The 19,820-nt window shown below is 34.0% G+C and overlaps 1 protein-coding gene and 1 pseudogene across 1 annotated transcript in view; one reads left to right on the top strand and one right to left on the bottom strand.

The window, feature by feature from the left end:
• Nucleotides 1-19,820, top strand: part of Dmd (dystrophin) — a 1,772,476-nt gene that overhangs the window by 421,479 nt on the left and 1,331,177 nt on the right. The window contains exons 17-21 of the mRNA XM_052170230.1: nucleotides 64-244; nucleotides 12,010-12,155; nucleotides 12,765-12,977; nucleotides 14,098-14,211; nucleotides 16,040-16,195. Of these exons, the coding sequence (XP_052026190.1) occupies nucleotides 64-244; nucleotides 12,010-12,155; nucleotides 12,765-12,977; nucleotides 14,098-14,211; nucleotides 16,040-16,195 (810 nt within the window). The remainder of the gene's footprint in view (nucleotides 1-63; nucleotides 245-12,009; nucleotides 12,156-12,764; nucleotides 12,978-14,097; nucleotides 14,212-16,039; nucleotides 16,196-19,820) is intronic.
• LOC127675432 (BCL2/adenovirus E1B 19 kDa protein-interacting protein 2-like) lies at nucleotides 5,358-6,221 on the bottom strand (annotated as a pseudogene).

Consider the following 19,820-nt stretch of genomic DNA (forward strand, 5'->3'; position numbering starts at 1 on the left):
TGAAAACAGAGTGTATGTAAAGTTAAAAGTTACATATTTGTAATACTCTGAATTATGATGCAGGACGAAGTCAACAGGCTGTCAGCTCTTCAGCCTCAAATTGAGCAATTAAAAAATCAGAGCCTAAGGTTGAAGGAAAAGGGACAGGGGCCAATGTTTCTGGACGCAGACTTTGTGGCCTTTACTAATCATTTTAACCATGTCTTTGATGGTGTGCGGGCCAGAGAGAAAGAGCTACAGACAAGTAAGTAAAAACATTTATTTTTATTGGATAATTTCTTTATTTATATTTCAAATGTTATACCCTTTCCAAGTTTTCCCTCAGAAAACACCTTATCCAATCCCCCCTCACCGTGCCTCTACAAGGGTGTTCCCCCACCCACACACACTTCAATCTCCCAGCCTTTGCATTCCCCTCCCCCATACACTGGGGCATCTCCCTAGCCTTCACAGGACCAAGGGCTTCTCCTCCCATTGATGTCCAACAAGGCCACCCTCTGCTACTTATGCAGTTGGAGCCATGGTTCCCTCCATGTGTACTCTTTGGTTGGTGGTTTAGTCCCTGGGGGCTCGGGGGGCAGGGGGGTTCTGGTTGGTTGATATTGTTGTTCCTCCTATGGGGCTGCAAGCTCCTTCAACTCCTTCAGTTTGATTTTTTTAATGGGTTATGTGTGGATAAAATATTAAGCACAAAAAACAATGAAATTTTCCTCCTTCCATTAAAAACTGACAAAGTACTCATGTTGTAAGAGAAACTGTATCATTTTCCCCTTCAATATTCTGATGCTATTGATAAAAGCAAATAAATCATATTTTGAAAAGATAAACCTTCTCCATGGTGGGTTATAAATTCCAGAATCAGGAGTTTTGAGCATTGTTAAAAATAATGGTACAGTCAGTAGACTTTCACAAGATTTCCTTTTGTGTAAGTGGAAATATTTGTACAGGCATCTTTTGATGTTGTCAGGTTGTCTGAGAACTACTTCCTTGTGGGAGCTGAATGTTAGGAAAGGACAAATTATCCTTTGGGCTATGTTTTACTTTTGGAACTCAGTAATTACATAAATCATCTTTTTATTTTCTTTTTTTCTTAATGAAATAGAAGATAAAAGTAGAGCAAAGATGCATGCATTTTCTTCCTTATTGCCTTTGTGAATATTAAAAATGTTTTTTTAAAAACATTTCTAGAGTATTTGGATATGAATGAAGCCTTGCTAGCTTTTCTATCACCATTTTGTTCAAATAAAATTAAGTTTACAATATGCATTTCTTTTTCTTCTACTTTGTAAAATAGTTTTACTAAAGGGTTTATTTTTCTCTTAGGAAATCAGCCAGTAAAACTTTAAAATGATATCAGCTCCCTCTAGTGGATTGCTACATATTTGCTGCTGAGCCTCCAAACTCCTGAGTGAAAAAGATATTTGTAGTTTTAATACCGTAATTTGTCATTCATCTTAGCATCACTATATTTTATTTTTTATGAATACCTAATACTTCCATTAAAATCAGATAATTGTAATGTATATTCTTTATCGGAACACCTTAACGATCTGGAAAGTTATTTCAATTCTCATATGCCTATTAGATTCAATCGTGAGTTGAAGGGATTCTGGCATAGCCATATTGACAGTTGAGAATTTATAATACTACAATGTAAATAGTTAATATTTATTTTGTTTAAGTACTTATTGAGATGATCATCATGCATATAATATATAATCATTGGTACACGCTTGCAAATTATTTGCAAAACTTTCCTGACTTGTCTTTCCATACCTGAGCCCCAGCATAGTGTGTCCTTGGAAGAGACCAAGTGTCAAAAGTTATGTAGATGGGCTAGAAGGAAAGACTCAAAGGGGCAGAAGGAGAACACATTCACCATATAATTACATGTATAAGAGCATTTCTAATATTTTTGCCTACTCTTTTGGAAAAACTGCATTGGTCAAATATTGAATAAAATGTGAAATACATTGTAAAAGAAAAGTATACCAAATTAAAACATAAATTCTGTTAATTACAGTGTCTAGGTGTTTACTATGCTCTTATAATAGCATAATCACTGATGATCACAAATAAATCATTAATCTTGATTCATTTGCAAATTATTAAAGTTAGCAAATTATGGTTTGTGCTACAAAAATATTCAACATTGAATGCTTGAAACAGTATTCATATACTTATGCAACTTTAAAAAATAGACTGTTGAAACAAAAACATCTGAATTATACTATCAAATGTTGTAATAATACAAGATTTATGAAATATAATACTGGAGAGATGCCCTTTGAACCTAACCTATGGGATAACAAAGTGCTCCCTATGCACTAAATTAGAGAAACTGTTTTGAGAGGAACAGAAACTAGGAAATTTGACCATGGATCAATAAGAGGTCCAGGAAAAATAAAGGAGGCCAAAAAATCCTCCTTTATTTAATATTCTCGCATATTACAGAAATATGAGGACAAGTTTAGTATAGCATTCATTCCTTCCCTATGTTTGTAAGTTGCTGGTAAAGTATTTTTTAGGGTAGTTGTAGTGAGTTATATAACCATGTTCATATTTCTGAAAATAATACTCCTGCTGATATGTAATAATAAATGGAAACAGGAACAAATGTGGAAGTAATAGAGATTCCCAGTAAGATCAGTTTGAAAAATATAAAAAGAATAACTCATGACAAGAATAACAATGACGATTAGTTGGAGCCTCTAAAGAAGTGGTATTGTAGATAAAGGATCACCAAAGTTGTAGGAAATGATGATTTACTTTTCCAGAGACAGCAGAATAAAATGTTATTATAACTACTAAAATGTTCTTTGTGGTGATATATTCAATACTTTTGACCTGTAACTACCATTTAATACTATGAAACTGAATTAAGTTTCTAAATAAGAAGAATTGTAGTTATTTCTTATAGCTTTAAATTGGAAGTTTTACCTAGTTTACTTTTTTAAAGTTCAAATTTTCAACTATAATATGTCTTGATAAAAGACTTTTTTATATGTTCCCTTTTTCTTCCCATCTATTTATGTAGCTATCTAATATTATCTATAAATATATAGATGTTAAGATATTAACTCGGCTTTAGTTTAATTTATCATTCTCAATCTGACATTACTTTGGGTTGTTCCATTAGGTAGCAAATATGAAAATATATACTTCTCATTTATCAAATGCATAAATTATGTGCTTCTGAATATATCTTTATTATTAACTGTATATAACCATTGTAAATATATATAATGTACAAGTTTATATTTAAACCCTGTACATAATTTATAATCACATCAGTATGATTCACATACCTTTTTAGAGAAACATATACATTTTTTCTAATTTTCAATGTATTTGATATTAATTTTATTTTTAAGTTTGGGGTGGTAGACAGTGAGAAGATGCCAGGTAAGGTCAAGCTAAGGCTTGAAGCCCCAAGTACCCTGATTGTAGGAGCTCAGCCTGCTCCAAGCACCAGGCCTGTGTCACATAGGCACAACCTCCCATAGAGAGAATTGTGGCTATCTGTCACATAGGGATAGTGCCACCAAGTCCCACCACATATAGTTGAAGCATCGCTAATATCTCTGAATAAGCCAATAGGAGGCACCTTCTATCAGACCTGAACCCACTCCCAAACTGTATGTAAGATCCTATCCAGAAGGAATGAAAGTATGTGAGAAATACTCTTTTGTCTGTCATCATCTATCACATGAGCAGTAAAACTCCCTGGGAAGAGAACACTCTCCAAAGCTTTCACCACCAGATGCTCCCCTGCACTTCTCACTGGCTAATCAGCCCCCGCAGGCTCATTCCTGCTCCACTCAGCTCAGTACAACCAGTGCAGCATCTCAGAGCAACAACTGCTTCTGGTGCAACAGATTCAGAGCAGTGGCAGCAGCGGCTATGACAGCAGCAGAAAAGGCAACTGAGGAAATTCTACCTCCCTTACCATGCCCTGTCCAATCATTTGAAGCCTCCCACCTGACTGGGACAGAGATCTCCACAGATAACTTCTGGTACACAGACTGACATTTAAGTGTACAGGTTTATGTAGTACATTGTGAGAAATTAATGATTTAGTACACATATTTGATATACAATGGTCAAACAGGAACCAAGCCTGAATAATAAGAAATGAGCTCAATTTAATATTCTTTTCTTGGAAGCACAAATAATATTTATTTCAATGTTCAGTGAAGGTACTTATCCACATGAAATAAAAGCAAATATCATCCTCAGTGCACAGCAGCAGTACTTCACAGAACTGACAAATGTATTGGCACTGTCATACCAACAAAAATACAAACACCCATATGCTTAGGCCAAATACTACTGAATATCACTGTAATCAACGAAACTACAAAGAAGTACTCTGGTACAGTGCCCTACTGTACTAGCAATCCATCTGCTCTACAGATACAGCTGATCATTGAATAGTCACCAAAGTCTTGCCACACCTTACAGCTTCACACACATGACACAACTCATTTCACATTTGTAAAGACACCTTAAGAGTTTCCTTCCATCCTTCTTTCCTTCCTTCCTTCCTTCCTTCCTTCCTTCCTTCCTTCCTTCCTTCCTTTCTTCCTTCTTTCCTTCATTCATTCATTTAACAATTGTCACTTTGGGTAAAGTAAAATGTCCCTTATATACATATATATAAACCCTTACTACTATCTTCTCAAAGTCTCTAATTCTGCTTCTAACACATCTTTAAGGAGGAGAGAGTCATTCACTTGCCTGTTCCACCATACTAAGAAGCAATGAGATTTCAAGTGAGGAGAAGCTTAGGCTACTACTACTCCCTAGATAAGATGAATAACCTTAGGTGCTTCTTAGTGTCAGTTTACCTGACTTGGCTATAAGACAACCCAGCCTACATTACCCAGAATATATGTACAACCATTCAAAAAACAAAGACATACATGCACATTTAAAATCCAAGTCTTATTCCTTTGTACATTCAGCCATGAGATAGGTACACACTAAAAAATATTGCCCCCAACATAAAAAAATAAATTATTTCTTTCCTTTGTCATTTATGCATATACTTTACTGAAGATGCACCATTCAAATAAACAAATGCAAAAATGCTTTATATAATGTGTAGTTCTCTACTATTTAGCAATGTAAAATGATTACAATATAATTAGTCATTAAGGAGCTAAATTTAAAAGTTATAAACCATGACATCAGTGAACAGTCCCTTATACAAGCATCTATTTGTAAAGAAGTCAAGTACATTTTGTAACAGATTACATAAACACTTGACCCACGAGTGCACTAGGATGCACTTCAGCCCTGCCTACTTAGTATTTATCTTGTCTGGGTTGGATACAGAACTTACAGCTCACTTTTTAGAGGTTCTTCTTTCCATTAAGTTCTTGATCAACTTGTTTGCTGCACTCTGGTGTGCTGTACATACTCCATGGGAACATGCTCTGCCAGTTGTGCCAAATTCAAGACATATCAAACTTCCTGACTGAATTTTGAACTAGTATATAGTCTTGTAACAGCCAGAAATATTTGCATAAACCAAGAATGGTAAACAATGATTAGAAACTTTAGATTTTTCCTTAATCATCTGTCAGTTTTCTGGTAACATCTCCTAAACCAGAAGTCAATGGTCATATAGTTCTCTGATACCAAATGTTCTAATGTGCCAATAACATATTTGAAGAGATTGTCCATTAAATATCTATGGTTAGACTGACCACTTTCAGGCATAAAACAGACAGAAAATACAACAAAGGCATTTAAGCCATTCCCATAATAACTTTCATGGGTAATAATTTTGGTAGGGTTTGATTGCCTTCATATTCACACTGTGATCCTGCTCTCCAATTCTGAACATGCACCAGTGGCATCGATGTTTTTCTTCTGTGGCTGTGTATTCAGTGATTGAGACTTTCCTAATGACTTCAGTAGTTTTAGGTATGGAAGATCATCTTCCTACACAAACTCATCACTGTTCTCTGATGGGGTAGACTAAGTCTTCTAGATTAACTTAGCCTTCATCCAAATCATCCAACAGCACAGCACCTTCATTAGGATCCAAGGTCAGACTGATGTCTGAGGCCATTAGTTTCTTATGTTCTTTGTTTCCATTAACTTCTAATAAGCCAGGCTTACTGTATGGAGCAGTCACATCTGATATATCTGCTTTGATGCTGGTATCTTCTAGTAATGGTATAGAAAAAATAGTTGTTCTGCCATTCTTCTTTCAACACCACACTTTCCTCCCTCAACCTGGATTCAATGTGAACGTATAGTTCTTGACAACCTAGCCAGGCAAAGTACCTTGAGTTAGCTTTGGGCCTCCAAACCCCTGTCCTGTTTGCCCCACCAGGGTGGTGACATGAGTCTGACTGGCAGGTTGAAGAAAATAGCACAGGATAGAGTCCACTGCCCTTGGTTGTCTATGAAGGGGCCCATAATTTCCCAGAAGGTCTCAGCTCAAATTTAATATTCTTATACAGTGAATCTGATGTTGAGTTTGTCTTTAACATAATCTACATATTTTACCAACTCAAGTATAATTGTATGTAATATGGTGTATGTATATCTCAAAAAAGAAATGTATGTATTACTAAGAAATGAGATTTAAAGCCTTTTTAGAACTTAGTGAAAATGAAGGCACAACATACCCAAACTTATGAGGCACAATGAAAACAATACTAAGAGGAAATCTCAGAGCTCTGAGTGCCTTCATAAAGAAATTGGAAGGAATGTACACTAGCAGCTTAGCAGCACATCTGAAAGATCTAGAACAAAATGAAGCAAATACACTCAAGAGGAGTAGACTGACCACTTTCAGGCATAAAACAGACAGAAAATACAACAAAGGCATTTAAGCCATTCCCATAATAACTTTCATGGGTAATATTTTTGGTAGGGTTTGATTGCCTTCATATTCACACTGTGATATGAGGGCACAGAGACAGTATCCAAATTAGCAAAATTAGAAATGAAAAGGGAGACATAACAACAAAAACTGAGGAAAATCAAAAAATCATTAGATCCTACTACAGAACCCTATACTCAACAACACTGGAAAAATCTAGATGAAACAAATGATTTTCTAGACAGATACCAGGTACCAAAGTTAAAATCATGATCAGATAAACCATTTAAACTGTCTCATAATCCCAAAGGAAATGGAAGCAGTCATTAAAAGTCTCAGTAAAAAGCCCAAGGCCAGATGATTTCAGTACAGAAATCTATCAGACCTTCAAAGGAGACATATGACCAATACTCTCAAAATATTCACAGAATAGAAACAGAAGAAACACTATCTAATTCATTCTATGAAGCTATAATTACGCTGACCCCAAACCATACAAAGACCCAATAAAGAAAGAGAATTTCAGACCAATTTTGCTTATGAATATTGATGCAAAAATATTCAATAAAATTCTTGCAAACCAAATCCAAGAATACATCAAAACCATCATTCACCATGATTGAGTAGGCTTCATCACAGAGAAGCAAAGTTGGTTCAATATATGAAAATCCACTAATGTATCCACTATCTAAGCAATCTCAAAGGAAAAAAATCACATGATCATCTCATTACATGCTGAAAAAGCCTTTGACATAATACAATACCCCTTCATGCTAAAAGTCTTCGAAAGACTTGGTCAGTGGAATAGAATTGAAGACCCAGAAATAAACCCACACACCCATGGTCACTTGATCTTTGACAATGAAGCCATAACTATACAGTGGTAAAAGGAAAGCACTTTCAACAAATGGTGTAGTTTCAACTGGTGGTCAGCATGCAGAAGAGAAGAGTTATCTGATAGTGTTGTTTGAATGATCTCATAGATGAAAACACTTTAATAGTATTAATATTAACAATCCTCCTGTCATTCAAACTCTCGGGAGGACATTTATTTTCTCTTATTGCAGAACTTCAGTGTGTATAATGCCTTTTGGGTAGAATTCTGTTGATTCAATTTTGCATGACATAAAATGATTTTCCTTCCCTTACTTTCTTATCTTTTTTCTCTGTTACTTCATCACTTTCACTGGCAGTCCACCTCTATTTCTCCAATGCTCATTTTAATAGCTACTATTTTTCAATAATTATTAGTTCATAGCTGGATTCAACATTAAAAATTAAACATCTAGAGATATTTAGAGATTCATTTGCTGAATTCCTGATGCTCCAAACATATGGAAAATAATTGGCTAAATAAGAAATAATGAACATATTCCATTGATTATTTCTTCTAAACAAATTCTCATCAACATTTCTACCAATGATGTCTAAACTCCTAAAAACTTAAGGGATTCACTGAAGGTGTCATAAAATTTTGCCAGTCTCTTACTAATAAAAGCACATTTACTGATCTCAATATGCATATTTCTCTACCCTGGCATAAAATAATAATCTGAATACAATTTAAATGATTAATAAAATGCCTGGCAAACTTTTAATACATGTAATTTGTTTTCTTCAACCACTACTGTGGGGAAAGAAATTCTTTTCTAAAATACAAATATTCATGTTAAATTAAATCAATCTGTATGAAATCTATGATCCATCCAACAAATATCTTATCACCTATGATTTGGCTGTCTCAGACCTTTACCACATTATAATTAATGTCTCCACACATCATCACTATTCACCAGACTACTGTGGTCTTATGAATAAATAAATAGATTTATCTGATCAATTGTGAAAAAATTCATTGTTTATATGATTTAAAACACTAAATCTGGGTTTAGTGGCTAAGCACACTAAACTAGTTATCAAGAACATACTCCTCTTACTCTTGTTCTCTTGCCTCCTGTCCCCTTGCTCTCCCTCTCTCCCCTTTCCTTCTCCCTTCTCTCCAAGTGGTCATGGACAGCCTCCATTTCTCTGCTCTCTCCTCTCTGCCTTTATCTGACTCTGCAACTCTCTTAACTACCCTTCCCATGCACTGAATAAACACTACTCTATGCTAAAAAAAAAAAAAAAAAAAAAAAAAGAACGCACAATACTCTTGCTGAGGACCTGAATTCAGTTCTCAGCACCCATGTTGAGCAACATACAATTGACTGTAACTCCAGTTACAGAGAACATGATGATTTATTCTGTAATCTGCAGGCACATGTTGCATGAACTATCTTTCTCACACACAGACATATAGACATACAGGTACAGACATACACACATAGACACAGACACACACAGAGATACACATACACACACAACCAGGGGATAATACAGTTTTTAAAAATAACAAAATTAAAATACTACAAAATACTGAGCTTGAAAGCACTGGATAGGCTTTTATAGAAAATGAAATAAGATATTAACTCTTACATAAATATACACATGTTTAAGGAAAATCTCCATTTCTGGTATTTTAGTCAAAGTTTTTAAAGACCATACCCTAAAACCATCACAATCTTTAGAACATCCCAATAAATGGTATGTCAGAGACTTTCTAATTTTCTCATATAGTATACAGGGAATTTATGCATGGAATTATAGATATTATGAAATAAAAAGTTTCTTATAATTTCATTTCATATAGTGAAATGAATTTAGATTTGTCTCATGAGTAGTCTTTCTTTTTATAATGTATTTGAATGGTATGCTTGCACGTGTGTGCATGTTCATAGGTGTGCACCTGTGCCTGACTGGATTCAATGCCAGAAATCCCTCTTAATCACTCGTGTACTTTTCAGGCTCTATCAGTCCAAAACAGAGCTTACCAATATGGCTACTTACCTGATCCAGTGTACATTTAAGTATCATTCTTTCTGCCATCCAAGGCTAGTAATTCCAGGATAGAAATAATAAGTACCCACCATTTATATGGGTTCTAGGGTTCCAAACGTTGGTCTTCACACTTGAGGCATTGAACCATCTTTTCAAAGCTTGGTCTTTACACTTGAGGCACTGCACGATTTTTCCATCTCATCTTCATTATTTTAGTGTATGAAGAAAGGAGTCTTTCTGATTTGAAATACTAATTCTGTTACATTCTTTCTAGGATATATTTGCATTAGATTACACTATCATTTATCATCATTTTATCCTTTTTTTCTATATTTCATTTGTTTAGTTCTAAGATACCATTGCATTTTTATTTTGTTGTCATTCAATTAGCTATGAAATCTATCCACTTAATTTTTTCAAATTATTATACTTTTTCTGCTTTAAAGTGCTTTTATTATCCTTAAGATATGTTGCATCATTACATTTTGAGACAGTGTCTCATGTTCCCCAGACTTCCTCCAAATTCATTGTATAGATAAGACTAGGCTAGTACTCTTGATCCTCTTGCCTCTACTTCCTAATGTCCAGGATTACAGACATGTGCCACCATATCCAACTTATTATTTTGTAGTTTATATTTCTTGGCTAAATTCTCAATAAATGGTCAGATTCTGTATAGAGTTATACTGAAAAAGTAATAAATGTTTTTCAGTAGTGGTTTTGGTTATGAAGGGAGATAGATTTGTTTAATATACTGGATCTGATTATTAGTAGAAAACTATAGTTGCCTACATTTTCTAAACTTCATTCCATTAATTTCAAAGGCTTTAATAATATGTAACTCACTGGTTTTTCATACTAGACGATAGGGATTTCTTTTTATTTTAATTTATTTTTTTATTGAATATCAACTTCATTTATGTTGCCAATGGTAAAACCTTTCCCGATATCCCCCCTCCCCTAAGACTCTCAACTCCTTCCCCCTGCCTCCATGTATATGCCTCTCCACCCAACACATTCCCTCCTCCTTCCTCTCTGGGTTTCCCTTTGTTCGAGCCTCTGTTGAGCCTTTACCTGACCAAGGACCATTCCTCCCACTGATGCCCAACAAGGCCTTCCTCTGACACATTTTTGGCTGGAACTATGTGTGCCCCTTGGTTGATGGTTCAGTTCCCGGGAGTCTTGGGGTGTCTGGGTGGCCGAAATCATTGTTCTTCCCATGGGGCTGTAAATCCCTTCAGCTCCTCTGGACCACCCTCCAGCTCCTCCATTGGGGACCTCATGCCCTGTCCAATAGTTGGTTGCTAGCATCTGCCTCTGTATTTGTAAGGCTCTGGCAAGGCTCCTCCGGAGACAACCATGGCATGCTCCTTTAGGTATACACTTCTTGTCATCCATAGTATTGTCAGAGTTTGTTGACTGTTTATAGGATGAATCTCCAGGTAGGGAACTCGCTGGGTGGCCTTTACTTCAGTCTCTGTTCCACACATTGTCTCCCTTATTGCTCCTGTGACTATTTTGTTCCCTTTCTTAGAGGAACCAAAGCACCCTCACTTAAGTCCTTCTTCTTGAGCTTGATGAATTATAACTTGTTTATTTTGAGTTTTTGGGCTAACATTCGCTTATTTGTGAGTGCATACCATGTGTGTTCTTTTCTGATTGGGTTGCCTCGCTCAGGATGACACTTTCTAGTTCCATCCATTTGCCTAAGAATTTCATGAATTCATTGTTATTAATAGCTGAGTAGTATTCCATTGTGTGAATGTACCACATTTTCTATATCCATTCCTCTGTGGAAGGACATCTGTGTTCTTTCCAGCTTCTGGCTATTATAAATAAGGTAGCTATGAACATAGTAGAACATGTGTCCTTATTACATGTAGAAGCATCTTCTGGCCCAGGAGTGGCATAGCTGGGTCCTCAGGTAGTCTATGTCTTATGTTCAAGGATGTTGATTTTCAATATTTGATATACTTCTGTCTCCAAATAGAATCTGTGTGATGTTGGTTAAAATTTCTCAGCATCTAACTCTATTTCCTGAACTTATAAATGAATATATTCACTCAGAGTTTGGTTTGCTGATTTGAAAATTCAACATGTCTCATAAATGTTCTTAAGATTGCAAGCATGTTTTAGGCAAAAAGGAAGCTTTGTAATAATAGCAACTAGACTTTGTTATATTTTAAACATGCATATTGGTTAATATTTAAGGTAATATATAATTGCATTTGCTGACATTAGAAAAATATGACAGGGTTTAAATTTATTTTATTATTATTCTCTTTAAGTTTTTGAGACTTTACCACCAATGCGCTATCAGGAGACAATGAGTAGCATCCGGACGTGGATCCAACAGTCAGAAAACAAACTCTCTATACCTCATGTCAGTGTTACTGAATATGAAATAATGGAGGAGAGACTCGCAAAATTACAGGTCTGTGGACATTTGAATATCATAAACAACAAAGAACATGTCTTATACTAATTACATTATTTATAACTGAATATTTCTTTAATCTTAGGTAAAGTCAATGGAATTATATAATTAGTTAGAATTTAAATATTAACAAACTTTAGCATTATGATGAAATGCTTGATATTAGCAATTATTTTAATAGCTTAAATAGAGAAACTTCTGTGATATGAGGACATGTGCAGGCTTAAGTTTTTGTTGATTCAAAAAATGCCATGTTATATACTTATTCTTTTGAAATCTGAAAATACTTTAATCATGTATTACCTAATATTGGCTTTATAATGTCTCATTCTAGGTAAGTTAAAATGTATTACATATAATAAATATAATTATCGATACATAGACATTCAGAAAAATTATGTCTTTTAAATTTCTAGTTGAATAAAATATGCCCTTGTATATAATAGAAATGATCCATAAGAATACATATGGATTGCTTTGTCAAACATTCTACTTTGTTTAGATCTCTAAATTACAAGAAATTTTATTTACGTTCTCCTTGATGTGAATGAAACTCATCAAGTATGCATCCGTTAATGTAAATGTACATCTATTTTTAATTTTGAGGCTCTGCAAAGTTCTTTGAAAGACCAACAAAATGGCTTCAACTATCTGAGTGCTACAGTGAAGGAGATAGCCAAGAAAGCACCTTCAGAAATAAGCCAGAAATATCAGTCAGAATTTGAAGAGATTGAGGAGCGCTGGAAGAAGCTTTCCACCCAGTTGGTGGAACATAGCCAAAAGCTGGAAGAACACATGAATAAACTTCGAAAATTTCAGGTAAGCCTGGCTTTTATACTATATTTTCCACATGGCAATGGATTGTACAATGTGAAGGGAAACAGATATTTTACCCAGAGTCCTTCAAAGTCATTTATGATATCAAAAGCCAAATCTATTTCAAAGGATTATAACTTGCCTATTTTTTCATATGAAAAATGTGTTATTCTTTTTATATTGTCTGCATAAATGAATTGATTTTTTTCACCAATACCAATTATACTTAACATTTTAACATAATACTTTAAAACATCCTTATTCCATTATTTATAGTTTCCTTAAGTTGTAGATATGATTTAGCTCACAGCATACATATATATACATTTATTACATATACATATATTATATATGACAAAACATATTTTCACTACCATATTGAATGGGAAATTTTCTGTAATGCATATATTTTCAATAGGAATTTTAGAAAAGGAAACATTTATAACTTGATATTATAATTACATGTAACTAAAGAAATGACTGATTTACATTTGAAAAGGGACTGAAATCAAATGCATAAATAAAACACATCCAGGAAAAAAGTGGGCAGTACTTGTCCATTTAAAAAGGCCAAAAAATGCCATTGGATGCCTAATCCTTTCTTATTGTTCATACTAATAAGAAATCAAGAGTTTTTACTTTAAAGGTAAGAAAATCTTCCTTTAAAATCCCCAACTGAAGGGACTGTTTAATCAACTGCAGAGAACATGTTGTAGAAGTTCAGGTTTAGAAAAGCTATAAAGATACCATAACATTTAGTTTACGTGCATAGTTTGTTATGTGTAGCACTAAGGCGACATTGTTAGTATTATCATGAGTTGTTTTGAAAATTCAAATTTCTCTAGAGGGGTATGATTTAATGTTCTTGAGAGGAACATTATAAAACCTCAATTGTTATTAATTTTTATTTTTAGCAATAGCAGACTTCATATACCAATGTTTGTAGTGTAGACCATATAATGCAGTCTTAGTAAAAGTACTATTCTCTATAAAGCTAAAATGAGACCTCCCTTAAACATAAGATTTGTTTTTTTCTGACTTATGACTGGATGTATCATCATGATGAACTATGTTAAAAACAATCAGAGCTTAATAATGCCTTCAAATTGCTCTTTTATTGCAGAATCACATAAAAACCTTGCAGAAATGGATGGCTGAAGTTGATGTTTTCCTGAAAGAGGAATGGCCTGCCCTGGGAGATGCTGAAATTCTAAAAAAACAGCTCAAACAATGCAGAGTAAGATTTGTATCTTTTTTTTTTTTTTTTTTTTTTACAAATTATGTCTTTTATATAATTAGCTTGGTCATTTGCTACTGGGGCAGGTCCCAGTAATTGAGCACGTTTTTGGATGTTCTAACATACAGAGTTCATGAGTATTACAAACATCCTTCAAGATCTTTCAAAATGAATAATAGTTTCCTTATCCAACTTTTTTCAAGTGACAATATTGGCCTTTACTCTGGCCACACTTCATAAACATTAACACAAAATTTACTATAATTTAAAGAAAAACTTTCAGCCACTTATTCTTATTTTTAATTTACATTTTTTTATTCGATATATTTTTATTTACATTTCAAATGATTTCCCCTTTTCTAGCCCCCCACTCCCCGAAAGTCTCATCAGCCCCCTTCCCTCCCCCTGTTCTCCCATCCACCCCTTCCCACTTCCCTGTTCTGATTTTGTTCTATACTGCTTCACTGAGTCTTTCCAGAACAAGGGGCCACTCCTCCGTTCTTCTTGTACCTCATTTGATGTATGGATTATGTTTGGGGTATTCCAGTTTTCTAGGTTAATATCCACTTATTAGTGAGTGCATACCATGATTCATCTTTTGAGACTGGGTTACCTCACTTAGTATGATGTTCTCTAGCTCCATCCATTTGTCTAAGAATTTCATGAATTCATTGTTTCTAATGGCTGAATAGTACTCCATTGTGTAGATATACCACATTTTTTGCATCCACTCTTCTGTTGAGGGATACCTGGGTTCTTTCCAACTTCTGGCAATTATAAATAGGGCTGCTATGAACATAGTAGAGCATGTATCCTTATTACATGGTAGGGAATCCTCTGGGTATATGCCCAGGAGTGGTATAGCAGGATCTTTCAGAAGAGAGGTACCCAGTTTTCTGAGGAACCGCCAGACTGATTTCCAGAGTGGTTGTACCAATTTGCAACCCCACCAGCAGTGAAGGAGTGTTCCTCTTTCTCCACATCCTCGCTAACATCTTCAGCTACTTATTCTTACCTTAGGTTGTTATTCAAATGAGTATATGATAGTGTCGCTGTGTGTATGTGTATTTGTGTGTGTGTGTGTGTGTGTGTGTGTGTGTGTGTGTGTGTGTGTATGATGTGTCCACATTTGAGGAGTGTCTGAGGCCATTATCAAGTCACTTTCTCTCTTGCTTTCCATGTTTTAAATGTTTCAGACAAGTTCTCTCAATGAAGCTAGTTGCCTAAACTATCTAGCCAGCAAGCTCCAAGTGTATATATTTTACCTTTGTATTCAATTAGTAGAATAATTACACACAAAACTCTGGCCAACTTTTTAGATGTGTGTTCATATATGAACTTATGTCCTCATTTCGTTGATAGAACTTTGTCCACTGAACCATCTCTTAAGCCCAATAATATTTGTTTTTGAAATGATATTCATTAGACCATTGTTGTACAAGTTGGAGAAAGTAATCAGTATCTTTAAATAAACCTAAAGAGCAATTATGCCATCATCCTACAGATGATTATTGGAGTAACTTGTTTTTTAAAACTGAAATTGTTTTGAAACTGTTCCTGTATGAAGCTCATCAATTTGAGTCATTTCTAGCAAGAAACATCAAATATCAAATTTATCTGAAGGTTATGAGCTAAGTAGCAGACATATAGATAATTCCCTGCATAACACAACATCCATTGAATATTTTAAGAATGTTATGTAGACATATTTACATACTGTTCATCTATTAGTAGTCAAAATTTATGTAGAATGTCATGATAAGTATATGATAATAAAATTTATATTTGTACCATTACATTCATGTTTAACTATGCATTGTTTTCTTAGCTTTTAGTTGGTGATATTCAAACAATCCAGCCCAGTTTAAACAGTGTTAATGAAGGTGGGCAGAAGATAAAGAGTGAAGCTGAAGTAGAGTTTGCATCCAGAGTGGAGACAGAACTCAAAGAACTAAACACTCAGTGGGATCACATCTGCCGCCAGGTATATGAGTAGTTTAATTTGCGGTGGCTTCTGTCCATTAATTTAGTCTATCTTCCTCATTATCTTTATTTAAAATGTTGTTCTTGAAAATACTGATTCTCAAAATATTTTATTACAAAGATATTGGGGTTTTTCTAGCATATAGTACTATTTTGTAGTCTATATATTCAAAAGTATCTAACTGTTATACAGAAAAATAAATTTTAGTTCTGAAAATGTATCGGTTTTATTAATTGAGTTAAGGAGAGTATTATACATATTATATACACATATATAATATCTATTATATAAGCTTATTTCAACATTATTTATACATTATATAATACACATATAATACAGATAATACATACAACATAATATATATTATATATCATATACAGAATATAATATATAATACATAAGTAAATATATATAATTTAGAATATATAACATATGATTTATATACTATATATGATACATAGAATATGCAACATATATAATATACTGTATGTTACATACGATATGTAGCAAACTATATTATATGTTTTTATAATGTTATATGTTATATTTTAAATAACATATATATACAATATATAAGTGACAATATATTGTGTTTTATAGATGCTAAATGATATATAATTAATATATAATATAATATATAGATGATATACAATTAATATATAATAAAGAGTATTAATTAATAGGCAATGTACAATATCTATTATCTAATATCTAATATGAAATGTATAATGTCTGATAACTAATGACCAAGCATAGTACATATGATATAATGATGTGTGATGTGTGATGTTTGATAGGTGAAGTATGAAGTGTGATTTGTGGTATTTGAAATATGAGCCATATTACATTATAATGTTATCTATAACATATTTATTGTGATATATATAATATTTATAATATACAAATAAGCTCTACAGCCAAATCCAATTGATATAATTTATATAGAATAAGATTTACATATTTATTTCTAATTTCAGCATTAATTTGTGACAAACATAACATATTTACATGCAGTGAGCATCTAATAACTGTTGTTCTAACCATAATATTTCAAATTAAAGCAACTTGTATTTAATATTATATATTATATATATGTATTATGTATTGTGTAGCAGGTATCATGTGATATTTAGCATGTGATACATATCATGTAGTGTGTAGCATGTAACATGTATCATGTTTCATGTAGCATATGGTACATAACATGTAGTGTGTGGCATGTAGCATGCCATGTGTAGTATGTATCCTATAACATGTAATGTGTTACATATCATATAATATGTGACATGCATCATTTAGCTTGTAATTTGTGTATGGTATATGTGAAATGTCATATTATATGTCACATGTTACATGTTGCATGTTGCATGGTTTATATTACATATTACATATTGAATATCACATATTGCATGACACATTGTATCATATATTACTTTGTTAAATATAGTATGCAGTTTGCAATATATAGTATATTATACATATTTGATGGTATAACATATGGTATATAATATATAATAAAATATAAGAATATATGATATATATTATAATATAGTAAACACTTATGCAATATATACTTTATAGTATATAGAATATAATTTAAAATATACATTTCATGCTACATATTACAATTTCATGTCAAATTTTGCATGTTATATCTAATTTAAACATTTAATTTTAGAAAATAAAATAGATTTAGAAGAAATGTGCATCTAATGTTTGGTCTTCAAAACATAATGTTTTGAACTAAAGCAGTGTTTGCTTTTAAATTTAGTAAATTAGTCTCATTTGTGTATTACAGGACAATTGATCTTTGGTCATTTCATGTAGCATATTGAAGTTGCAAACAAAACCATCCAGAAAGGCAACAGCTAAGTTTAAATTAGGAAATAATTTCTACTAGTGAGTCAAAACAAATATGTAGAGTTAATACAATTGTTAACAAATGAGTAACAATTTTATTAACTCACAGATGAAATAGCCTGTAGACAGCTAACTTACAATATTCTCCTGTTACACTTATTGATATAAGTGTAACCTAGAATTAAGGGAAAAATTGAGCATTGGATTAAATTTCTGACAAATTTCCACATTCCTGGATGTGATTTATTAATTTTAGGAACATTCTACAAAAGACTAGAAAGCATGCAAATATTTTTTTGAGAAAATAAGTGGGGTAAGCATCAGAACTTGAAAAATATCAAAATTATTTTACTAATGAAAATATAGTTTCATAATTTATAGAAGAATACTCTTCTGAATTTCTAGATTTTCATGATTTATTTCTAACAGAGGAACTAAGAAGGAACAGAGGAACAGAATGAAATAACTCTTGAAAATTAATTACTATAATACTTACTTATTTAATTTATTCACTTTACATCCCAATTGAAGACTGCCTCCCTCATGTATTCCTGGTCCTACCCTTACAAATCCCCTCCACCATTATACCCTTCCCTTTTCTGAGAAGTAGAAGCCCACCTTGGATTCTATACTACCCTAGGACACCCAGTCCCAGCAGGACTAAATACATCCTCTCCCACTGAGGCCCAACCTGGTCGTCCAGCTAGGGGAAGAGGGTCCAATGGCAAACAACAGTCAGAGACATCCACTGTTCCAATTGTTAGTAGACCCACATAAAGACTAAGCCCCACATCTCAAATGTATACTGGTTATAGGTTAAGCCACTAAATGCTTTTTGGTTGGTGGCTCCATGTCTCTGAGCTCAGATGGGCCCAGGATAGTTGATTCTATAGATCTTCTTGTGCTGTTCTTGACCATCCTCTGTTTGCACAATTCTATCCCCAACTCTTCTATAAGACTCTTCTGCCTCCATCTGCTTCTAGATGAAGCCTCTCAGGAGACAGTTATGAAAGGTTCTTGTCTGCAAGCATAGCAGAGTGTCATTAATAGTGTCAGTGATCCACTCTCTTCCCTGCAATGGTGTTTTAGTTAATATTTTACTGATGTGAACAGACACCATGACCAAGGCAGCTCTTATAAAGGATGAAATTTGATTGGGGCTGGCTTACAGGTTCAGAGATTCAGTCCATTATCATCAAGGTGGGAACACGGCAGCATCCAGGCAGCTTTGGTGCAGGCAGAGCTGAGAGTACTACATCTTCATCTGAAGGCTGCTAGGAGAAGACTGGCTTCCAGGCAGCTAGGGTGAGGGTCTTAAAGCCCATACCCATAATGGCACACCTTCTCCAACAAAGCTACACCTACTCCAACTAAGCCACAACTCCTAATAGTGCCATTAGAATATTCCAGCTACCATAGATTGGTCTCAAGTTGTGACAATCACTAGCTATTCCCTCAGTTTATACTCCATCTTTATTCCTGAACATCTTGTAGGAAGGACAAATTTGAGTTGAAACTACTGTGGGTGGGTTGATGTCCCCTTCCCTCCACTTAAATCCCACCTGCCAATAGAAGTTGGTTACTTCAGTCTCCTTATCACCTGCTGGTAAAAATCTCAGGTAGGATCATTACCAAAGACACCTGTAGGCTCCCATGTCCCAGGTCTGGAGCTAGTCTCAGAGATGCCCCACAACTGATTTCCATTTTCACTCCCAGCCCTTTCCCGCACCCTACACCACACCTGGTCTCCATCCCCCATTCCCCT

This window comes from Apodemus sylvaticus, chromosome X (genome assembly GCF_947179515.1).
Source record: "Apodemus sylvaticus chromosome X, mApoSyl1.1, whole genome shotgun sequence".
Lineage (NCBI taxonomy): Eukaryota > Metazoa > Chordata > Mammalia > Rodentia > Muridae > Apodemus > Apodemus sylvaticus.